The sequence below is a fragment of the Tetrao urogallus genome (assembly GCF_951394365.1).
Source record: "Tetrao urogallus genome assembly, chromosome: 7".
Classification (NCBI taxonomy): Eukaryota; Metazoa; Chordata; class Aves; order Galliformes; family Phasianidae; genus Tetrao; species Tetrao urogallus.
Genome location: NC_136820.1, coordinates 28,525,212 through 28,549,755, shown reverse-complemented (window position 1 = coordinate 28,549,755; position 24,544 = coordinate 28,525,212). Strand labels below are relative to the sequence as shown.

General features: G+C 44.1%; 3 protein-coding genes across 3 annotated transcripts in view; 2 read left to right on the top strand and 1 right to left on the bottom strand.

Moving 5' to 3' along the window:
* Window positions 1-9,214: 9,214 nt before the first annotated feature.
* TFPI2 (tissue factor pathway inhibitor 2) lies at window positions 9,215-14,051 on the bottom strand (the record flags this gene model as incomplete). Its single annotated transcript, XM_079538389.1, has 5 exons — window positions 13,863-14,051; window positions 13,601-13,780; window positions 13,048-13,227; window positions 11,652-11,825; window positions 9,215-9,318 (listed from the first exon to the last, which is right to left on the bottom strand). Exons 1-5 carry the CDS (start codon window positions 13,942-13,944, stop codon window positions 9,215-9,217), a joined length of 720 nt encoding a protein of 239 aa, XP_079394515.1. The 5' UTR covers window positions 13,945-14,051.
* Window positions 14,052-16,736: 2,685 nt separating this feature from the next.
* On the top strand, window positions 16,737-19,067 carry LOC306948716 (guanine nucleotide-binding protein G(I)/G(S)/G(O) subunit gamma-11; the record flags this gene model as incomplete). The annotated part of the gene is made up of 2 exons (XM_079538388.1): window positions 16,737-16,832; window positions 18,942-19,067. 2 exons carry the CDS (start codon window positions 16,737-16,739, stop codon window positions 19,065-19,067), a joined length of 222 nt encoding a protein of 73 aa, XP_079394514.1.
* A 228-nt stretch (window positions 19,068-19,295) lies between these two features.
* The window catches only part of LOC306948934 (putative acyl-CoA dehydrogenase 6), a gene marked incomplete at both ends in the record, with an annotated part of 78,807 nt that continues 73,558 nt past the window's right edge, over window positions 19,296-24,544 (top strand). Inside the window, one exon of the mRNA XM_079538673.1 lies at window positions 19,296-19,424. Within this exon, the coding sequence (XP_079394799.1) occupies window positions 19,296-19,424 (129 nt within the window). The remainder of the gene's footprint in view (window positions 19,425-24,544) is intronic.

Sequence of the window (24,544 nt, the reverse complement as noted above, 5' to 3'; positions counted from 1 at the left end):
TGACCTCTTGCCACAGCATAGCATTCATAACAGAGCTAACAGACTTCTCTTTGCATTCTTCGCTGGTCAGTCTACTTCTTCAGACCTTCTCTTTAGTGTATAAAGATGTATCTATATGCATGAGCTGTTGAAATTTGGTTGACTTTTAGTGCTTATGAAAAGGCCAAAAGATAACTCCCAGGTCTTTAAAAATCTTCCTATTTCCAAAACAGCTTAGGATTGCTGGTTAGAAGCACTTGTAATTTCAGTTTTCTCCAAATGATGAGACCTATTCTGTGTGACCTGGCATTGGAGATGAGTGCATTCCATGTCCTGCATCCAGTAATGTTTGAGTGGAGAAGCATTTTGGCCAGGGTCTTACAGGAACTCGAAGCATCAAGTGAAAGGCCGTGTATCTCAGGAATCTGAGCTATTCAGTATGTCAACACCATTTGAAGAGCCACGTGTGCGTCATGTTCTTGTTTGCAAGCTAATTAGATTACTTGTTTTGAAAGATGGATTAATGAATTAATCACAGGGTGCGGTGGATGTTTTTTTCTTAATGTTCTGAAACCAATTTAATATGAGCACTTTTTTTTTTCTTCCTATGTATGATTCATCTCTGGACTGGGGAACACAGAAAGTGGAAATGTGAAAATGATAACCATGTTAGAAAATTACAATGGTAACCACAGCCATCTTTGGCAGAGCAAATTTTCTTTCATGTTATCTGGAACTGTAGTTAGTACCAGCAACCATGGAGGGAGGGAATGATATGAGAGCTTTTTAGTCAATAAATCAGAGCCAAATGGAATAGGGTGTGGTTTTGATTGCTCAAAATGTCAGACAGGTTTCTGGTTTGCAAAACTGAGACCACAGGTGGTTCATGTCTTGATATCTTCTCATACTGCAGCATTTAAGGAAATTTAAGGATATATTTTTGTCTTTATTTAAATCAGTTATGCTTTGGAGAAAATTTTAATAGCAGAAAATTCACCAACTTCAGTTCATTCATTCAAAGGCAGAAGGAACCAGCAGGGAGTAGGGTCTGGTCCAGGACTCTGCTGGTCACCTAAGCAGCTACACTAAGTCAAGCATTTATATGTCCATGTATATTTTCACCTATTTTCTTGGTTTTCATTTTTCTACTTCCAGGCAGTTGCCCATCAGTGGGTCGAATTGTGCATGTCTTTGGTCCTCTAACCCACTCAGCTGAGTGTCGTGGGATCCTGGCAGCTGGCACACAAGTAGGGAAGGAGTGTGAATGCTGGGCCACACCAACGTGCACAGTTCTGAGCAGGACAATTGAATGAGCCACAAACAACCTGGTATTCAGAAAATGAAAGGTGTAGACAGATTTTTGAAGCTATTTGCCTCAATAAATAGAGATATAAATATATGTCTAGGGGCAGAGATAAGGTGCCCTAGACGTTTTTTGAAGTGTCTGGGAAATTCCCACTCTATCAATTGGAGTTGGGTAGCTACGTACCAATAACCAAACACTTCTGTAAATGTGGTCTTTGTTTCCCAATCTTTTCTAGTTCCAATTTTTCCAACTTCAGTGCGGCCAGCACTCTCTGCAGATACAGCATGCGCAGCTGCTTTCCTTGTGACCTTCATTTGGTTCTCCCTTATCACTAAAACCAAGGAAATGACAGCTTTGCTGGTGAAGGGGACATTGTAGAGACTAAATATGTTCCATTAAGGTCTCTCTGAGACAAAACAGTTTTCAGAGTTGTTGAGTTGTTGGTTATGAAAATAACCTTTTTTATTCCTGCAAATTGAATGACTGCTAAATGGAAACTTAATGACCAAAGCAAACAGAAAAATTGAGTCCAAATCATCTTTTGGAGCATGACCATCCAAGAGTCTGAAAGAAAATATGAACAGGATTTAAAACAGCAAATGAATGCTAGTCATAATGCATCCTATTCCTGGGTATTTCATGTATTTACTTTTGCATTACAACTTCTCTTTACATGTGCTTAGTTCAAATGCCATAATAGAGGAAGAGCTGTCACAATCATTCAGCAGTAGAGAAAGTATGGAAGTTGCACTTTGCTGTGCTTTATGGGCATTCGCTCCAGTGCTACTGAGACATTTCATCAGCTAGAAAAAAAAATATTCTTTATTTTTAATGATTTTGGATTAAAAAAAAAAGAGAAAAGTTGGAGAAAAGTGTTACTCTTAGGCTGCTGCTGACAACAACAGTGATGTTCGAAGGTCTGTTAATAGTATGTGATCCACCTGAGAGGACAGAGAGCTGTTTCCATTTCCTATTTCTTTTTGCATGAGCTGATGCATGGTAGTGCTGTAATACTGCTGTATGGCCAAAAAGGTCATCTTGTAATGCTGAAGGATGTAAGTACATCTTGGTCCTCAGGCTCTCCCTCTGCCCACAGTCATTTCCCTATTCCAGCCTGGAGCGATTACACCAGCACTGTCCCTGCCCGGCTGGGATTTGCTACCCAGCTGTGCCCAGCACTGGCTCCAGCATCCTCCCCAAACCCAGTAAGGTCTGTGATTCATGCTGGGAACAGGGATTTCCCCCAACAGTGGTGATGGGAAGAACCCTGGGTGCCTAGACTCAGCTTGGCCCCTAGTTTCTTGGCTGTGTCCTCAGAGAATTGATTTGCATTTCTGGTACTATGTTACTCTTCACTTAAGATAAATTCAAACTCCGCATATCATCTGCTCCAACCCAGCTAATTCCCACAGAGCAAGATGCTGCATTCAGGAGCACTGCAGCAGGAACTGCCACTGTACAGCAGAAGTCTGCTGAGCCACTCCAGTCCCTCACTCCTCTTTCCCAGATGAAGATTTACCAGCAAAGGCACCAGCATCAGCACACAACACACCTCTAGACATCTCTTGAGCCTGTAAGAGTCGTTATAGTTTTATATTCTGCTCATTTACCTTTTACAAGTGTTGGAAACATGCCCTGCCTCTCTTTTGGAGCCCCCTGAGCTGCTTTCCATGGGGTCCTGCAATTTGCCATGGATAAAATCTCAATTCTGAACTCTGTTGGGTGCTTGCTATCACATTTAAAGGCACAATTCTGTCTGCTGGCAATGGGACCATTAAGTACAGGTGTCTGCTCGAAACCAAGGCAGTAAGAGTTTGACAATGCTTTGCCAGCTCCATTTCAATAGGTTTACAAAAATCTGCTTTGTTGTACATCTGGAGATGAGAGCAGCTTTCCATCAGCATAACCACAGAGTGCAGTCTGTGATCTTTTTCCCAGTCTCAGTTTGAAAAAAGATTCAAAATTCACAAAACAAACAAACAAACAAACAAAAACAAAACAAAAAAAAAAAACAAAAACAGGTTTTACTTCACCGCTGCTTTTACATTTTCCAGGTGCTGCAACTTTAAATAGTTCTGTGGAAATTAAGATTTATTCTAATTCACACTGTACAGTTTTCTTTCATCACAGCTTAGTCTAGTTAACAATAAAAGGATGCAAAAATGCCATGAGATCAGTTAAGGAGCACAGTTTAATTGCCAGTATGAAAATGACATGTGGATTAGGTTTACAGTAGCACTTAATACGTCTCAAGGAAGAACATCCAAGCTATCCAATGACTCTAAGTCTAACTAAGAAGATTTTAAAATTCCTTCTTCAAGATAAATCAGTCTCACTTTACCTCATTATCGCTTTATATTTTGACAGAAGAGGGTCTTGAAAATGATACTAAAGTCCAGTTCTTTCAAAGTTGCAAAGAGCAACTCCTAATAAAACCTAGTCAAATCAATGCCTTTAATATTAGGACAGATATTTTTCAATGTTTTCCTATAATAGGCTTCAGAGAAATTTCAATGCCTATCTTATGTGGAGACACACTGGAGTAAAGCAATGAATTAGTGAGTACTTTCGAAAAGGAGAGAGACCTATTGCTTCACCAGAGCACACAGTCACTGATATCAAGCATCCAACACTAGTGTGGGCACTGAAATAAAAGTAGGGAATATTTTTGCTGGGATTTTTGCTCATTGGCTTGCACCGAGGGATAAGAATTGAAGAACACAGGTAAAGTGCCTCATGCTGGTCCCACACCACATCCTTATCTCTAAATAGGAGAGACATGAGTTTGAAGGGTGGACTATTTGGTGGGTAAGGAATTGGTTGGACGGTCACAGCCAGAGTGTTGTTTCCAACAGCTGCGTGTCCAGGTGGAGGCTGGTGATGTGTAGTGCACCCCACACCACCTGTCTTGGCACTGTTACTCTTTTACATCTTTATCAGTGACATAGGCAATGGGATCTGGTGCATTCTCAGCAAGTTTGCAGATGACACCAAGCTGAGTTGTGCAGCTGATAAAACTGCTGATAAATCTGATAAAAAGAAGGAAGGGGTGCCATTCACAGGGACCTAGACATGCTTGAAAAATGGGCCCATGTGAATTTAATGAGGTTCAGCAAGGCCAAGTGCGAGGTTTTGCACTTGGGTTAAGGCGATCCCAGATATGTATACATAATGGGAGAAGAACTGAAAGAGAGCAGCCCTGCCAAGAAGGACTTGGGGAAATTTAGGTCAGATAATAGGAAGAAATTCTTTACTCAGAGAGTGATGAGGCACTGGCACTGCTGCCCAGAGAGACTGTGGATTCCCCATCCCTGGCCGTGCTCAAGAACAGGTTGTATGGGATCCTGGGGAGCCTGATTTTGTGAGCAGCAACACTGCGCACAGCAAGGGGTTGGAACTGGATAATCTAAGTAAGACAATCTTAAAATAATCTTAAGATAAACCCAAGTCTTTCTGTGATTATATGATTCTAAAGCAGGTACACCTGCTGCTGCAGTTCAGAGAACACTGCTCAGTGCTAGACCACTGTCCTGAAGCTGAAGGAGGTTGTTGCAATGCTTGGACTCTCCTCAGGTCCTGTTGAAATCATGGGAGTGTCCCTCTGGCTGGCAGAGTGGGAGCTGTGCAGACTCCTTGTACTCCAGCATGGCAGCTCATGTCCCGGGGAGAGCAATAAATACCATTTGTCATCACTGTTTTTCTCATCTGACTTCTTCCTGCTTTCAGAGAGAAAAAAAATGAGAAAATGTCTTGCTAGAAAAAAAGAAAAAACTCAGAAGCTCTTGCTAGTCTTGCTGCTTTCTTCTGGATGCATTTTTATACAGTACGTTTTTTTTGACACTGCTAAAAAAATCAAGATTTCTGCTTATTGAAAACTACTACAATAATAGGAAGCTCTATAACGAGGTATATTTTTCACACTTGCTCTCTTGACTATTTAAGTAGCTTTTATTAGTGTAATTTATCCTCTTTATCTGGCTTCCCACACTCAGAAAAAAATATCCCAGAGAGAGTAGCACTCATAAGCATTTGTAAGTTGCTATGAGTTTTAGTACTATGCTCCGTATTAAGCTTTAAAAAATCTAAATTGGGCACTGGCCTCATAGAAAAGCTGCTGCACTTCACTAAGCAAGCAATACCTCACCACGCAGAAAGCTCACCAAGCAAAAAAGTTGTAACTCTGCTGCCAGCTCTGTTAGAGAATTTTACCCATAGTTAATGTAGTAAGGCCTTCATTGAGGATTGAGCATGAGAAAAAATAAGTGTTAATATTGCTGTATACTCACAAGCTTGACGACCACAGCTTATGATCACATCAGTTGCCTAATATCACAAGCATCACACTTTCAGACTTCTTGTTTACTTGGATTTTTTAATATCACAGCTGTTCATTAGGCTTTATATATTATGATTAATACATCTCAGCAATTAAGTAATTTATTAGATGATAGATGTTACTATACAGGACCTCCATAAAAAAAAAGGTTTGCTTCAACAGAAGCAAGTATCTCTGAGCTAATTACCAACATAGTTATACATAATAATACAAAGCTTTCTAGAAAGATAATGAGGTAGATTTTGCTTTCAGTAACATTAATGTAAATACCCAATAATTCTGGCACACTTGTGTTGTGGTTCTTGCAGTTTTGCACAACAGCTGCAGTACATTTATGTAGTGCAACAGATTTCTGGTCACTGCTTGGATAACAGAGAGTTGCTCTCAGCATATGGCTGACCTTAAGCTTAGGGATCAAATCTGTCACCTCTGATTGAGATGCAAGTTCACAGATTTTTTTTTTTTGGCCCACTGTGTGTAGTGAACAACTGTTTGTTAAAACATTCCACATTTTCCATCTCCTCAGCTGAAGGATCAATAGAAGAATGGAGACATTTCTGGCAGTAGGAAATCCAACTCCAGCAACACGGCAACTGACTGCCATTTTGATCTTGATGTATGTAATTGTGAGAAAGTCATTTATTAGGGCTGTCACTGTCAAAATGAGACATACTGAAATTTAGCCTGCCATCATCCAGCCTATCAGTAAAAAAAACATATTTCCACATGGATTTTTTTTCTCTTTTTGACATTTAAAGTTCTACTGACATACAAAGATGAAGAGACTCCTCTCTTCCTGGAATACTTTTCAAAGCCATTCCCTGAGTGTTGCCACAGACTAAGGATAAAGAATCAATGCAAATTTTCTTTTTTATGGAATTTTGATGCACTTCTTCACAAGATACCACTAAGAAAAGAACCAGAATTGTGGATTGCAAAGGAAAGTTAAAGATCAGTGATCATATTTGCAATGGCATTTCGTCAAATCAGCTTATTTCAGCAGCTGCTGTTAAGCAGCAGGTATGACTGTCCCAAGTAAATCATTAGTCATGAGCTTCCGTGGAAGTCTACCTGCGCAAGACAAGATGAACCCAACTGATTATAATCACTGCTTCCCTCCTCTGCAGCAGAAATTTGCGCTGTGACACACTATAGCAGCTGCTGGACACTGGCTACTATAATAAAAGTTAATTTGCAGGATGGTGTGAGCAGCATTAATTTTCAACGTGGCAAAATGCTAACAGTTGACCCAACCTTGGGCCATTGTTGTTTCATCAGCAAGCTGAAAAAGGAAGTAAATCATGAGTCATATAAAATGCTACAGATAATAGGGAATTATTTAGGTTAGTCAAAGGCACAGCAGGAGGCTGGAGGGATACCAGAGTAACTTAAGCACATCAAACAAGGCAGCACATTGGCAGCTGAAATTTTTGAAATTCTTAAAAAAAAAAAAAAAAAAGAGAGAGAGAGAGAGTTTAAGGCATTTACCTGAAAAGAAAGTACAATTTTTATTAGGTAGAATAGTAGAAGAGAGGCTGAAAGAAATTTACACAGCCGTTATCTTGCACTATTAGGGAACCTTGCAAGAATAAAAAATGATTTGATTAAAATATTTGGTAGTAGGTAGGTAGGAGATTCAAACCTAAGCCTCTGATATTTCATGGAGTAGCCTAGAAACAGGCCCTTGGACTTTGAATGTTTCCTGCATGGAAAGAAAGAGCACAGGGAGATCTATACTGCAGAGGCAGTTAAACTGAATTACAACTTCTGAAATGAGCTTCTTTTTCCAACTCAGTCTGCAAGCCATAACAAATGCAGCTGGGGCCTCACATGCCATAGTACCGGGCATTCAGAGGGAGACAGAGCTGCCTGTGCCAGAAGCAGCCAAAATTCACAATCTGAGGAAAGGGATGGGGGCAGTGTCCATTGGACAGTGTGTTTCATCTTGCCTAGGGAGCTGTAATAACTCCCTAGGCCAGAGCAGCCCCAGCTGAAATCCTGGCAGTGCCAGCACACCCCAGATTCACCTCAGCTCAGGTTTGAGTCACAGGAGATGGCTGGGATGAAAGATCCACTGGAATAAGGTGGTTTCTTTTGAGACTAAGTAACAGAAATAGTGTGGTAGGAAGACTACAGCAAGCAGTTTACTGCTTCAGTTGCAAGCACAGGGGTGAGAGAAAAATCAGAATGAAAAAAAATCTTGGCTAGTTTTCCTACCACATTCCTCACTGAAATGGAGATAAAGCAGGCACCTGAAACCTTCTAGCTGGAACAAAAAGGAATTTTACATGTCAGCCCACCATCCTTACAAATGCTAATCGGGCAGCATAGCATCAGACAGGACAGCCAGCAGCAGATATCTGAGACAAGCAGCCCTTCCTTCCACAGCAGCTCCTAATGGAGCCAACTGAGCCATAAAAGCTACCACGAATGAATGACACCAGTGCAGTCTGATGGCTTTCTCCACATGAAGACTTCAGCATAAGGAAATAAGAGACAACTAAACTCTACTAGTCATAATTAGTAGATAATAGGTTCCATAACACATATTGGTGCATGCAAGTCATTCAGGGTAATTAACAGAATCATATGAAAGAAAACAAGCTGTTCTTCAAAAAATTTTATTAATATTACATATCAATCCATATTAGAAAACGTTGTAGGTGAAATGAATTGAAATTCAGACATGGCTCAAACACAAAACATAAAAGTGCAATATTATTGCCACAGGCATAATCTAACATAAGAAATACAACAGTGCCTCAGATTATGTGAGATTTGCAGAAGCTTCTGGGTTTTTTTTAGCACATCCCACAGACATTGCTATCAAGACCCTCAACAGATATGTTCAGTGTGTTTAATTAAAAAAAAAAAAAAAAAGAAGAAAAACGCTGATTTCTGTCACAAGAGAATCTGGAGCATGACTTTGTCATGGTGTTTGAAATTTCAACTAAGTAACATCTACATTTTCCTTTTAATACTCAAGCAGGTTACTCATTGTTTTTGTCGGAGTATTTGGCATAATATCCCTAATCCCAATTCTCTTTTGTGGGATGAACCAGATTTATGTTTATATTTCTTGTTACAATGGCTGAAAGGTTTTGACTATCAGTGCGACTGTAAAGGGTAAAGACTGTAAAGACAGTGTCAAAATATGTGAAATGGCAGAGCTATGAACCTCTGAACACACTTCTCTTCACACATCTTCTTTAGCAAGCAGAAGATGTATAAACAGAAAAAATTCCATTGCAGAGACTTTGTTTTGTATTCTCCTTAGTGTAACTAAGACAACTTTTTTCAAGTCTTAACTGATTTTAACAGCTGAAATATTCTCCCAAGGCAGTAGTAATATTCCCCCATAAAAACATGGAAATCTAAATGTCTGGCAAAGTATTACTGTGAATACAACAGAGTAGAAGAACCATAATTAGGTTCATTCTGCTTCTATTAAACGCACTCCTTTATAAAAAGTAAGTTGGAAAACAAGCAGTTCTGAAAGACAGAACTATATGTCAACGTATAAATCTGTGGAAACTATAATACAAAAAAAAAAAAAGAGTCAAAGTGTTTCAAACACTCAAAGGACATTAGATTTAAGACTTCAGGTTATGTGTCTGAGGCTTTTTGATCAGTTTTCTCATCATTTTTCTGCGGAGTAGATTTCTTGGCTTGTTGATGGTTGGTTTCTGACTCCCTGCTAAGAAAGTAAAGGAAGTAGTCAGCAAAGCAGAATGACAAAGTTATTATTACTCTTCACTGTTTGGAATTTTTTTTATTATTTATTATGATGTTAAAGCAGTTGAACCCAATAATAACAGCCATGTCAGAAACTGTAAAATGAGTTCTGGACACTCTATTCTCACATACAGTAAGGTTTCTAGTGCATCCACTATGGCACTGTTTTCTGTTTTTGCTGTTTGTTCTTTTTCTGAGAAAGAATGCAAGTCTATTCTAGCTGCCCCACAGGAGCACCAGAATGGAAGTACACTCTACACTACTTGCAAAAGAAAAAAGAAAACTATTGCTTCATTTCTTTGATCAACAAAAGGGCAAAATCTAATTATAACCAGTGCCTGTGGGAGATGGAAAAAAGGTAAAATTATCTGAGTTCCTGCAGAGAACAGGCTTTCCATAAGATGCTGCAGAATGCTCCAAGGCAGCAGTCAGGGTTATTTCCAGAAGAGCTTACAAAAGCCACACGAAACATGTGAGTATAGTCCTGAAAGCCAGTACTTGACAATGCTGACTGAGAAATCTTTGCTGCCGCACTGCCTGTTTATCTGCACAGAGTCCTGCATCCAGCTTCCTGTTCATCTGCTTTGACTGCAACTGTTTTCTACTCTAGTTTTTTAAAATGAAATTATTCAGGTACCTTGTCATTTCAAGAGCTACAGATCAAGTTAAATAGCAGTTGCATATATACATACGAGAAGTTAACCGATTACAACTTCAGACTCCAAAAGGTTACAGGAAAGATACCAGGGAGGGAACTTGGAAAGGGGAGAATAGTAGATTAAGTTGCCTTAAAGATTTACTTAATGTTGCTGTACACTCCCAAGCTATAGAAATGTATATGTACGTTAATTAACACTAATTATGCCCTTAACTATGAGCTTCAGTTGACCACACCTTACTGAATTTTGAAATGCACAAGTTATAACCAATCCTTTGAGTTTTCCTATCTGTTGCACTAATAACAAGACATAACTTTTCTTCATGCCTTTCTTCCCTGTGAAGAGGGAGTAGAGGAGAGCCCCCAGAGTGGATGTGGCTGAGTGTATGCAGGGGCAGAAGGCAAGATGCTGAACAGGTGATTTCCTTCCTCCTCTCTTTTTGCATGGTTAGGCTGGAGCCTGTCCCTACCACTTCCAGAGAGTAATAGATGCAAATTAAGTAATCATAGGCATCTCTGATAGACTTAGCACACCATTAGTATCTCCCTTATAATGCCAGAATGGCAGAGACACAGTCAGAGTGGTATGCCACAGAAATAGTACTGCCATGAGTAACTGGCAGGCAATATTTTTACTTCCAAAGACAGTAGTCACAGCTCTTCAACTACCAGCTTCAACAGCCATGGACTTCAAGCCCAGAACTGGATAATCCTCTACTGACTTAAGCCTTCCACACACCTTAAATATAGCTGTACTTGGGCACTATAAATGTTTCATGTTTAAAACAGAGATGGGCTTTGGTGTTCTGTTGTTGTTTTTGTTTTTTTCGAATGTGAAGTATATGTTAGACAGCCCTAATTTTTCCCCCTTAGGATAATTTTTTTTTTTTTTTTTTTTTTTTTTTTTTTTTTAAGTTTTGTGCTATGTCTGCTTCCTGACTGTTCTGGGGATTTACATTAATTATGCTTCTCTCTCATAGATTTACATATCAAATCAATCAGAGTATAAGATCTGTAACAGTGGGTATAGACATATTACTGCAGCTAACAGCACAACAAGTTTTGAATTACAAGCACAAGAAGCTGGTTCATTATTCATTATATCAAATCATTAAGAAAAAAAAATATCCCAACCCTTCCCCCCATGGCCTCAGATTCAACACAAGTGATGAGGCAGAAATCTTTAGCAACGGGAATGGGAAATGGGAACAGGCAGCAGAGAATCAAGAGAGGATGTTAGCTGCTAAAGATGCTAAAGAAAAAAGTAAATTGATTTCACAACTTGCTTTAATCTCACTTTAAAGTATCTGGAAGAAAGTAAAACCTTAATTAGTGTTTAGAACCGTTTAAATACTGATTCCTTGTGGGCCCTACTAAATTAATGTCTTTTCGTGTGCCTTTCTCCACATTTCATTTAAAAATTAAAAATTGTATAACCACCACACATTACTCTTTTCTTGTATGAACAATTTAGCATTGCATCTCAGTTTTCCCTTTCTTTGAGAATACTGAGTCCAAACTGTAGAAAGCATACATTTATACAAAAAATGGTGAGTAAAAGAACACACTGGACATCTAGTACTGGTATATGGATTGGTTTATCTGCTTTTGACTGACAAAATACCAAGGAATCTTACCTTTTCTACAGACATTGTAGCAATCTACTTCAGTAACGAAGTTGTTGGCATTTCCACCACAGCCAGTGTACTTGAACTCCTTGCAGGATTTACTTGTGGTGTCATAGTAATAACGGGGCACAGAAGAGGAGCACAATCCTTCATCTTTTGGGCTATAGCATAACAAGGGGCCAGCTTGAAAAAGAAAAAGGAGATGATTTATATAATCTCTATGCCTACCATATTAAAACTCTGCAATCAGTTTGGTTGTTAAACACCTATTACTCCCATTGAACTGACATGAGTGCTACCAATGACTTCAGAGAGTTACTGCATCCTATTCCTATGAGTTATACATTGGAGAAAGCAGCAGGCAGCCCCAGAAAACAAGCTTAGTTCACAAGTGAAATTCATCCTCATTTCCCAAAGGCAGTGCTGTTTTTGGAAGCGCCGAAATGTTCATGGGAGATAGACAGCAGTCTGATTCCATGTTTATAGGAACACAATAGCAATTCCAGTGGAATTACCTCTGTAGGTGAGAAAGGTACCATTTACTCTGTCCTTGCTACAATTTTGCTAATAAATCCTACCCACTTGCTGCAAGAAGTACAAAATCTCACCATATTTCTTACTAGAATGTTTAACAAAATCTTACTTCTGTTGCTATAGACTTTTTACTAACAGAAATTAAAAATAATTTTCTGTTTGCTTAAGGAAATGGTGACAATCTCTCATCAACCAAAAATAACTATCTCATTGAGCGCTAATAAAGCACAGGCAGCAACACTATTCTGGTATTTCTCTGTTCTTCAAAGGCACTGTCCTGCAATAGGTATTAACCAGATGGTGTTTATGAAAACATTCGTCTACAGTCACATCCTCATAATTACCCTCTCTCCTCTTAAAAGTTGGTACGGAGAGGCAGGGAAGAGCCACACCAGATGAGGCAAAAACTCTTCCATCGATAGTTGAATTAGGTGGTGTGGAGCTTTCAGCACTCCCAACAGCATCCCTCAGGCTTGAATTCATAAAAGGACCTCTGCATATATCAGGATATCACCTTCCTGACCATGACAGCCACAGCACCCTAGACACCTGCCCCAGCACAGGTCTCCCATCTCACTGCCCTTCATCTAACAGGTGCACAGTTCACTAGAAGGCAAGAGTCTGGCTGGGTGTAGCTGTGCTCAAATTTGAAGTCACCATATCAGAGTAATAGAGTGCTCTCAGTAAAAGGCAGGTGAGAGCAGCCACACACCACAACCTGAAGACAATAATAAGCATCTATGCTACAGAAACATACTGTGCTTAAAAAAAACCCACTGTGCAGGTATCTAGAGCAAAATACCAAATAAAGTATCATCTTCATATCGCTTTCAAACCATCTAGTTTATTAAGGATTTGGAACAACCGTTACTTTTCTCTGGAAGACAGTGATCCACACAGGACTGCAGGTCCTTGAAGTTGTTGCCGTTCCCATAGCAGCCCCCGTAGACGAACTCCTCACACTTCATTGAACTCAAGTTGAAGGCATATCTTCTTATGTGTCCTCGGCAGGGCCCTGTGTCAGCCTCCATCCGGCACAGTTTAGGCACCTCTGCAACAAAAACAGTTCCACAGTCAGTCAAACCACCCCTACATGCCCTCATTCCAACAGCACAGCATTGCATCCTCAGTAAAACCAACCCTTCGTGCCCTTGTCCCCACAGCACAGCACTGCACACTGAGTGCGGGTGCGCCGGCTGTAGCAAGACCCAGCTTGTCCCAGCACCTGCACTCCACAGAAACGTGGGATAAGCTTTACAGGAGGAATCCAATGCATTAAATAGATGCTTGTTATAATACTAAGATTCTAATGAAGGTGGTACATCCCGTGCACTCCAATCTGACACAGCTCCCGGCATACAGGCTGGTGCAGCTCCCCAGGAACGCCCCCCACACCCCGGGGGCTCTCGGTGCTCCGGACTCACTCTTGATGGTCCAGCAGCTCTTCTCGCAGTCGTCGTAGCTGAGGAAGTTGTTGGCGTTGCCGTGGCAGCCGCCGTAGCTGAACTCCTGGCAGCTCTGCGTGTACCTGTCGTAGTACCAGCGCGGCACCAGGGCGCGGCACGGCCCGTCGTCGGGGGGCAGCAGGCAGGCGCGCTGCTTCTCTGCGGAGACACAAGGCCGGGGCTGAGGGCACCCTCGCGGCGGCGGCCCCGGCCCCGAGCGCCGCCCGCGCCCCGCTCCTACCTGTGAGGCCGCGCGGCGCCAGGGCGGCACAGGCCAGCGGCAGCAGCAGCGCGGGTAGCGGGAGGCGGCGGCCAGCGGCCATGTCGCGGTGGCGGGCGGGAGGGACGGCTGGCAGCAAGGTCCCGGGAACGGTCAGCGCTGCCCGGCCCGACGGCAGCGCTTTATATGCGCCGACACGGCTTCCCCGGGCCGCCTCCCTCCTTGCGCGTGTGGTGGGAGGAGAAGGGGTGATTCACGGGGCAGCAGGTCGGCGGCGGGGCGCGCGCCTGCGTGAGTCCCGGGGACGGGGGGGGGGCTTAGCCGGGGCTGCGGGGGGCTTGGCGGGGCTCCACGGCCGTGTTACGGGACGGTGCCAGAACAGAATTTCCCGTTAATGACGGATCCGGGACGCGTACGGCGGAGCCCGAGACGGGCGCGGGGCGGCAGCAAGCCGGCGAGGCTCCGCCATACCGCCTTACAGCCGGCCGCCTTCAGCTGCCCCGGCACCAGGGGCACTAGAGAACGAGCCGGCGTCGGGGCCTGGAAGCGCCGAGAGCTGAAGGGATGAAACCTCTGGATGGGTCTCAGGAGGCATCACGGCTTGGTTTATCCTGAAGATAACCCCAGCAGGCATGCAGGCCCCGAGGGAAACTGTGTTCCACGTACCGTGCGTGATTGCTGGCTGCTTCTGACAGGATTTTGCTTTCTACAAAGGCAAGAAAGAGGAGCAAATTCAACCTCCCAAAACCTTTATGGTTTCTCTTGTTTTTCTTCAAAAATCTCCCAGTTGCTCAAGAATAAGAAGCTGCTTTAGTTAAAACACAGAAACATACAAAAACACACGCAAAACTACCCCAACAACCGAACAGAATCCTGGTTCAATGTGAGGCATCGCCATGGGACACATCTCCTATATTTCAGGATCTTATTACTATGGCCATTAATAGCATGCCCTCATTTTTGGGTAAACTTGTGAAACGCAGTGATTGTAATAAAGCTTCGGTTCCTCTAGTAGGAAAAAAACAACCACCAGATTTTCTATTTCCAGGAGAAAAAAAAAAAAAAAGGCCATCTTTCTCACAGATGATTTTTATACAATCGGACTGATGGCCTTTAGCTTTCATTGGATTTTGTTGGAATTGCACAGGAAGCCATTGAAATGCCACTTCAAACAATAGCAGCAAAATGAGTGCTGTCACACTAATACCATTTTCCATTTCCTCTGTGCATGCACACATACAAAACAAAGTTTGGATTAAACCCGTCTATCCATCAACCCTGCAGCACGGTGTGGCATTTACTCAGCTGCTCCTCTGCTGTAACAGCAACAGAGTTTACTTAGATTAGGTGGGTATTTGTAAAAAACATACGAACCTGAGGAGCTGTTAGTTAACAGCGAGTGGTGAGAGCCTTCATTAGCTACAGTCAGCAGAAGTAGTCATATCTGTAGGTGGCTGCTGCAGGTTTTCCATTGCTGGGCTATGATGCCCTGCTCCCACTGGCAGCCCTCAGCTCTGGCCCCCCTGTGCCCACCATTCTCTATACCCACTCCATGCTCCCAGCAAGGGCTGTGCTGCCCAGCCAGCAGCTCCTTGGCACTGCTCTGAGCAGCACTGTGGCCAGCAGGGGCATAGGGATGACAGTATAGGTTGTAGGGATTAGGAACTGCACATGGATAGTAGCCAAAAGGATGGAGGGGAAGAGGAGCTGATTTTAGTGAACTGAAATGAATCTGATTAGCAAACCCTGTTTGTTAATACAAACAAACCCTGTTTGTTGTAAACCCTGTGAACACTTATTGGAGCAGTGGCAGAGGAAGGAGGTGTAAATCGTGGCATCCTGCTGTACTGCTTACATCCGGTGGGTGGGAGAGGGGCAGGTAGTGTCCTTGTGGCTATAGCCAGAGATGGAAGGAGGAAGGGGGATGACTGTCTACAGGGGCGTTTCAGGTTCTGAAAACCAAATGGGTTCATACACTCCTGCTCAAAGGACTGCACGTAGGCCTGCAGCTTTGCTTGGTGTGAAGGGCTGCGGCTGTGCTGATCCCATATCTGCTAGCGTCATATGAAAGCAGCTGCCAAGAGCAGAGACGCCAGGGCGCAAACAGGGTGAAGGGACACTTGTTGCTGAGAGTGAGACCTCTGCTCAGGGTCTGGACCTCAGCAGTGTATGTATGCAAGCACATGGGGCTTTCATAAGTCCTTCTTGTGCTTTCTGAACCCACCACTCTGAGTGTACCCCATCCCCAGCACCCAGCACAGCTGCAGGACCCTACATGCTCTGTGCAGTGCTGTGGCATGCAGAGCTACGTGTCCCACTGACAGCCTGACCTGACAGCTGTTCCTTCTCCTCTCTGCCTTTCAGTCTGATCTGCCTGTAGTTTTAACACAGAACTTTTGGGGGAATGAGCCCAAGAGAAACACCTGCTGCGACCAGCTCACCTCTCTCAGCACGCCAGCGGCACACGACCACGCAGCACTGAGGTACAGGAGGAGAGGGCTGAGCGCTGGGCAGCCCCGGGCCGCCTCTGCCCCACGGGGCGAGGAGGGGAGCAGGTCCCGGCAGCCGTCCGGGTGCGGGGTGCTGAGGCCCCGCAGTGTGAAGGTCCCGAGCGCGGAGCCGGGAGGGCCGTAATCCGATTAGAGGGGATTATCCCGGAGTTTAAAGGCCGGGCGGCGCGGGGCAGGGTGCCCGGCGCGGTGGGGAGGAAGCGGTCGCCGCGGAGCAGCCCGGCGGCACCGGGTGAGTGAAGCCGGGGGCGGGCCGGGGGCGGCCGCCCCGCCGTCCCACCGCCCTACCGGGGGCTCCGGGCCCGACGGCCTCGCTGCCCAGCGGTAACACTTTGTCCTCTCTCCCTCCTCCCTTCCCTCTCTCCGCGCTCTGGCAGCGCACACCATGCCGGCGATCAACATTGAGGATCTGAGCGAGAAGGACAAACTGAAAATGGAAGTGGAGCAGCTCCGGAAAGAAGTGAAGCTGGAGAGGCAGCCGGTGAGAGAGGGGCCGCCGGGCGGGCCAGGGGTTGGGGCAGGGGCGGGGGGCGGCCGGGCAGCCCCGGCGCGGTGCCGTCGGGCGGCGGCGGGGCCGGGCGGGCAGCCCCGTGCGGAGCCCGGCGGGGCGGAGCGGGAGGGCTCCGTCCCGGAGCAGCGCGGGGGTGCTGGGAGCCCCGCCGCGGGAAGAGGAGCGCTGTGCTCTCCCCGACGGCTCTTGCCCAGATCCCCCTCCGAGCGGCTGTGCCGGGAGAGGCAGAATTCCCCTCCTATGTGAAAGGCACCGGGGCGTGGGGGGGGTGCCGTGGCCGGCGGGACACCCCCGGGAGAAGGGTAGAAGCTGAGGGGCCGGTGCCCCAGGGCCCAGCTCTATCCTGCTGCGTTCAGTGGGAGCACTATACTTTCTGTCACACTGGTAATTTCTTTCCACAGGTGAATAGTTTCTGGTGGTTTTTATTGCTGTTGTATTATTGCACGTTTTCTGTAAATGGAAGAACACAATTGATCTTGCTCCATTTATATTTATATTAATTCTATATGCCAGCAGGAAAAAAAATACATCTGGATAAACTATTTCAGACTAAAAGTGAGTTTATATTAGGGGATCAGTGGAATTGTTTCTGTGTATTAGATCTAGGTACATAGCCAACAAAATAAGAAAGCCACAATTATAACAGACTCATTGAATGAATGAGGACTTGGCTTGTAAAGTCCTCATACAGTTCTAACCCCCTGCTGAGGGCTCGTGTCCACCCACCACATCAGACTGCCCAGCGTCCCATCCAGATCGGCCCTGCATGCCTCCAGGGATGGGGCACCCACAGCTTCTCTGAGCAGCAGTGCCAATGCCTCATTGCATTTTATGTGTCAGTTAAATGTCAGTGGTTGTAGATGTTATGGTTGTGGATCCAGAAGTATTAAGGACTGCACATCTGAATACTACAGGCACCTGGATCATTCCTCAGAGCATTCCCAAGCTCCTGAAGTACTCTGTAGAATGCATAGATTTTGATTTTCTTAAAAAGAGTTTAAAACTCTTTATGTAAATAAATATATATTTAAATATTCTGAATAGTCTAAATATTCTAATACTTAGTCAATATATTCTAGTATTCTAATAAACCAAAAGACTGGGGAAATGGGTATTTTGAAACCATCTGCAGAAAAGCACAGTCAACATCCTCAATTTCACCTCTGCACTGTACCAAAGCTTCACAGTGAGAATGGAGTCTGTGTTGTAGGTCATAGCTGTACCACAGCTAGAGGTAGTTAGGCCTTATTCTGCACACCCTGTGGTTGAGGATTAACCCTGAGCTACTTCTGATGGCTCAGAGGCTGTGACACAGCGGGTAAATTCACCATCTCACTTGGCATAACTTTACCTATGGAGTAAGATATAATTATGGAGGAAAGCAGCGAGCCTTAAATTAGAAATAATGGCCCCTGTCGGCCTGGCAGCAGCTGGATTCTGTTGCTGACTGCGCTCTTGTGTCTGTGGGTTGGCAGGCACAGAGCAGGGAGCTGTGCTTAGAGGCGTCCCTTATCCAGGCACCTGAGGACAGTGTCTGTTCCACAGGAAGGGAAGTGAGAGGTGTGTGTGGTCGGGGCACAGAGCAGCCCCGGTCCTCCTCCAGGGCAGGTTCCTGTGGGGGCCCTCTGTGTGGGGCCGTCATGCAAGGAGGCCTGTGGGTTGTGTTCCTGCTTCATGCAGTGTTTTATTAGCTGTTGTTTGGCATAATGCCACGTGCCAGTAAGTAAATGATTTCCTAGGTGACTGTCATTGAAGACGGGTGGCTTCTGCTATAGAACTTGGGATGGGGATTTGTATCATCACTGAAAAACCATTATGGAGTGTTTTGTTTGGGAAAAAGTGTGAAGTGATAGATGTGTTGTAGACAGATAGCATGTTGTGGAGCTGAAACGTTGATCCTGAGGGTGTTGACTATAAGTCACGTCGGGAAAGATGTGCTTAATACAACAGTGTAGCAACCGATGGGCTGAGTGCTGGCCTGTGGTATCCAATGGGCGGGCAAACAGGGAAAGGTGCGAGCTCAGCACCTCGCTGCTGAGGAGTGCGTGAGCTCTGGCAACATGTGTGTCCTCCCCGCAGGTGTCCAAGTGCTCCGAGGAGATCAAGAACTACATCGAGGAGCGCTCAGGAGAGGACCCGCTGGTGAAGGGCGTCCCGGAGGACAAGAACCCCTTCAAGGAGAAGGGCGGCTGTGTCATCGCCTAAAGAAGACCCCAGCCTGCTGGGCCTGCGCCGGCAGTGCAGGAGCGAATTTTGTCGTTTTTTTTTTTTTTTTTTTTTTTTTTTTTTTTTCTTAAATAAATAGATGAATCTGAAAGCAGGGTCTCATCGCTTTGCCGCTCTCCTCACCTGTTCGCCGCTCGCTCCGACCGGTAACCCGAGAGGGCACGGCGGCCCGGGACGGAGGGCGGAGCGGAGCGGCCGACGGCAGCCATGGCGCTGCGGGGCGGAGGGCGCTGGGCGCTGCGGGCCTCGGCACTGCGCGGCGGCGGCGGGCGGCGGGACAGAGGGCGCGTAGCCGACGCGCCGCAACACGGCGCATTGCGGGCGGCCCTCAGGAAGGTACCGCGGGGACAGCCCAGCAGCCTGCGCGGCCTGCCCGCTGCGCTGCCCCGGCTGCTGCGTGCGGCGTGTTGGTACTGCGTGGCTCCCCGTTTCGCTTTAAAAGTCTCGGGTGGTGGGACTGTGGGGACTTCTGCGAGAGGGGCCGAGCTGCCGTGCTGCCTTGTGCGTGGAGAGGGAGCACAAGCGGGGTGTTGCTGGAGCTCGGGCTGCCCGAGTGCGACGTGAAGGACCGGGGCACAGAGCGGGGGAGCGCTCAGTTCCCTCCCAGCTCCTGCAGAGCGCAGGGTAAGGGTTGGCTGTGGACACCGAGTTTAAGGCAGGCGGAACAGAGTCCATCTGTTAAAGTGGTGTTTCTAGAAGGGCCGTAACAGGAGGTTCCTTTGAAACAGAATGATAAACCGAGAGAGACACTTTGGGTAAGGTCAAATGGAAGTTGAATGCCATTCTGTGAATAATGATGGCAGTGGGGAATTATCTGTGTTCCCAGCAGTGAGATCAGTGTCACCTGCAAAAAGCTGTGGTATAATTAAGCAACACCTGTCAAAGTTGGATAATTAGTTTTTTTTAAGTTAGAAAACTCTGGTGTGGAACCCACTGGCAGGGATGGTCTGGGGGCAGTGGGTGGAACAGAATGGAGTGGAGTTAATGGGGTGGGATGAGAGGAGAGGAGAAGGGATGGGATGAAATGATACAGAACAGAACCAGGTGAGCTGGGATAGGATAAGGCAAGGTGAGACAAGCTGCATGTGTGAGAAATCTGTCTCTAAATTGTGATGTGCTCAAGTTCATCTGCGTGCAGGGTGTGCATTTTGAGATGGGCATGATGGAGTGTGAGGTACTGCCCCTGATTTGCCTATAAGTGAATGCTCAGCTCCTGGCTGGTGCTGCGCTGTAGTTTTTTTTAAAAGCAGTGCACTCTGGGTGTCCTGGTGTTAGATCATTTATATGACCTTGGAGCTATAATGTCCAGAATTTGATGGAAGCTTTTAAAAATGACTTGAAGAATCTTACACTTTTATGGATAATTACCCTTTTTCCAAATTTCTTCTCTTTCCACACTTAATGTGGAGAAAGGATATTGGGGCTACTTCTGATTTAGACAGTTCTTCAGGTTTTTGGGTTGTTTTTTTTTTTTTGTTTGTTTGTTTTGGAATTAGCTTTCATACTTCCAGGGTTAAAGCAGGATATTGCAAAGGCCATTTAATACATCAAGTTCTCTATGGCGAAAGTTAGGCCTCTTATCCTTTAACATTTGCAGTAGTGTATTCATTTTCTTTGTTATACAAAGAAACCTGTGCTTGATCAACTTCCTTATAAGTTAGTTTCATTCATTTAAATTCCTGGACATTCTTCAAAGCAGGAATGAGCTGGCAGGGAAAGGATCAGTAAAAGAGTTGAAGATGAATCCTCTTCTGTCACTCAGGTGAATAATACAGGATTGTTTTGCTTGTATTGCAGTAACAGGCCTGCATGTCTGCAGAGTCACCTGCCTTGCTCTGTCCTCTAGACTGTCCTGGGCTGTCCGTTACTCCTAGAATTTAAAAAATACTAATGTAACTCTTATTTCAGTTTCTGATCATACAGAAAAAATAATATTCACCAGTTTACATCAGATCCAGTCTAGTGTTGTTTACTCCAAAGCTTCCATCAGTCAGTATTTATTTTGGCCTAAGTTAAAACTGACCCCAGTGAATTCAAGACAAACTGAAAAGTAAACACTATGGCAGAGAATGACCACTGAGTATCTGGAATGCATTTTAAATGTAACGATTATTTAATTTGGGGCACTTTTTCACTAGGCTAATCCAGGTGCAGTTGCTAGTGAAATCAGAGAAGAAAATGGTGTAATTCCATTAGTGAGAACTGTTATATTTTTGTCTGCATTCCTTTTATTTTTAATCTGTTAAATTAATATATTTTAAATGATCTGTACTTCTCCAATTGTTCTGAGCAGGATGAGGAAGAGACTCCTGTAATTCCAGGAGCTGTTTTTAGCAAGGCATTGAAATAACCTTATGAGTGGTTTCCTTTACTACTTCATAGGTCACCACCCTTCCTCTTGGAAATCGAAAAACATAACTTTTCTTTACCTTGTTAACAATACTTACAGTGCACTGGTATCCTGCAGTTTGATGCAGTAATTATATTATAGTATAGGCTTGAAGGGAAAGAGGGTTTAAGCTACTTTGTGTGCATGTGTAACTATGCATATACATATATGATATGTACTTTAGCATGTCCCTATTTGTATACGTCAGGCAGTAGTAGTAAGAAGCTTTGGGAAATACATTTGAGAAGGATTGGCATATATTTTGATGGAGTTGCATCTAATATAAAAAAGTTTCATTTTACACATGGTGATGGCTTGGATTGATTACACAGTGTTACATCTCTGTAGAATAAGGGGGATTCCTGTAAAAATGGACTGTACAAAAGAACACCACTGTTTATTGCCACTCCTGGCTTGTATGTCTGGCTTCAGTTATTAACAGTGTCACAAATTTCTGTTCATTAATATATATGTATTCATGGAGGAATTAGAGCCTCTTTGTATTGGAGCATAAAAGAGCTGGATTAAATACTAATTTTCACTATAAATATCCATTAAAATTGTTGTAATCTGTCAAAATAATACAGCTATTTTGGATAGTCTGCTGATTATTACTGAACTATAACTACTATAACTACTGTTACTGCTGGAGCACTGTAGTTGGAGTTGTTTTGTCGATCTTTTATAGCAAATCTCAAAAACAGTATTGAAACAGCAAAGTCATTGGCTGTTGGTGCTACAAATAAATAAAATACTTTCTTACTAAATTGAAAAATGAGAAAGGAAAGACACAGCAGAAGTTGCAAAAGATGTGACTTGGATATCTGAAACAGTATTTGTCATGCATTTGAGGTAGAAGTTTGAGAAGGGAGACAGTTAAAAAATATGACATTAGTAAACCTCACAGCTTTTGTACAGACAAGTAAGGCAAACAAAATTCCTAGATTCTGGGATATTTGCGGTAGCTTTGTCATCTTGTGTCTAACAGAAACACTGTATAACATTTTGAGGCCAGATCCCTTTCTGGTGTAGACTAATGCAGAAATATCCTTTCCTACTGCATAGAATTTTGGGCAGTAATTTAACAGAGGGAAAGTGTTCACAGTTGATTTTTGTTGTTATCAGGGCAGCTGGGATATAGTACTGTAATAAGAAATACCACTTAAGACATTCAGTAGTACTTTATCATTGCCACACCTCATTGGAGTAGGCAGTGCAGCCATGAACTTCTGACAATTTAAATTGTATCTTCATAAGCGGCTTGTGACAGAGAGAATGCCTGTGATATACACAGGTTGTCCCATGGCCGTTCAGGAAATGTAGCTTTCTCTAAATCGTTTTAGGTCCTAGTAGTGTGAAAATATGTGAGTAATCTTTACTTCTGCTCCATGGGCACACTGATGAACATGGCAGCTCCCAGCTGGGTGTCATTGTGCTCTGAAGGCTGTTCTTTCAACTTGTTCTGAATGGTTTTTTTCTTTCTTTTTTTTTTTCTTTAGCCTCAAAGGTAACAAGAAAGCCTAGGTCAGGTTTGACAGATGAGCGCTGGTGGATTGCTGCAAGGAGACTTCTGAGATTATTGGTGTACTACTTAAAATTATTTTCTGTCCTACAGCCGGGCTTGTGTGCCTAGTCAACAACTGTTGTATTATCAACATTGTTTAGGAGCAGAAGGTCCCAGGTCTCTTGCCCTGATAGCACCACCAGAGGTGTGTCCTTCCTCAGGTGGTTCAGTAGTTAGTTCATAGCTTGTCATAAAAAATTAGAGCCTTGGTTTGTCTGTAGCAGTAAGGCAGGCCAAGCTTATCTGCAATCTGCCATTTTGTGTGCTTTAGCCTTCAAAATATGCTGAGTTAGCTTGAGACAGGGAAAACTAGTATGGGTGTCATGCTACGCTGTTTGAGAATGAAGCTGCTCCTCAGGCAGACGTGAGAGGGTCACAAGTATTGTAGTTAGAAATTTGCAGTGGGATAAGCAGAAGGATGTGTGTCATAATTGCATTTTCAAAGACAGAAGTGGAGACTAGGAATGTCTCCTTTACCCTGGAAAAGAAACCAGCCCTTTCCCAGGGGAAGCTAATAAAGTTCTGTTGATCACCTCATCCAAAGAGAAATGTGGAACATTTTATTTCAGCTTAGCTTTATCCCAGCCACGAAAAAGGAAAACGAAAGAACAGAAAATAGATGGAACAAGAGCATGCTGAATAAAAATGTTTCCCATGATGCTGGAGCAATGTGGTAAGTAGATTCTGTGTAAGCTTCTTGTGGTTGAGATGACAGTCCAAATCTTTAGTTGCTGATTCAGCATTCAGGACTAGCAGTCCTTCAGTGAGGTCAGCTATTTGGATCTGTGAGGATACCCCAGGCTTACTAGGCACTCAGCTGATGTGGAGATGAGCATAGTTTAAGTGCTAGAACGTGCATAAAATGGCATAAGTTGTGAGTCTCTGGTAGGTTCCATCATTTGCCTTTACTGTTTGGCATGTACAGAGCCATTCTTTTAGTAGCTCCAGAGAATTATTTATCCTCTTTCAGTGACACAAGATAAAGAAAAGGTGAAGGCACCAGTGAGGTTAAAGCCAGTTCTTAAGACTGAATATTTTCCATTTCATCTGAAGGATTCAGTCACGATGTGGGCCACAGTGTCTGAAAATGGCCCCCTGGTGCTCTGGGAAGTCCTAGAGTACTACAGGAGATGCTTGTTGCCATTTGTTGACTGTTAAAAAAGCACCATGTATGTCTGGAAGCTCTGCTAATTGAAATCTCTTGAAGAAGGATGTCTGTCAGCCTGGACAAACCAGCCCAGGCACTGCTTCATAACGCATTGCTCAAAACAGCCAATATCTCCAATGGTACCCAGATTTCAGGCTGCACTTCAACCTAGTAATAGCATGAAATGCTGAGCTCTGTCATGGGTAACAGTGTGTAGGTGGCAAAGATGGGCAAAATCCAGGGGCATTTGCCTTTCATGTTGGATCCCATCATATTATTTCATGACATCCTAATGACTTGCAGTGGAAAGGAGGCCTGGAATGGCCACAGTGAGATAAATCGCTTTGTTCGCACAG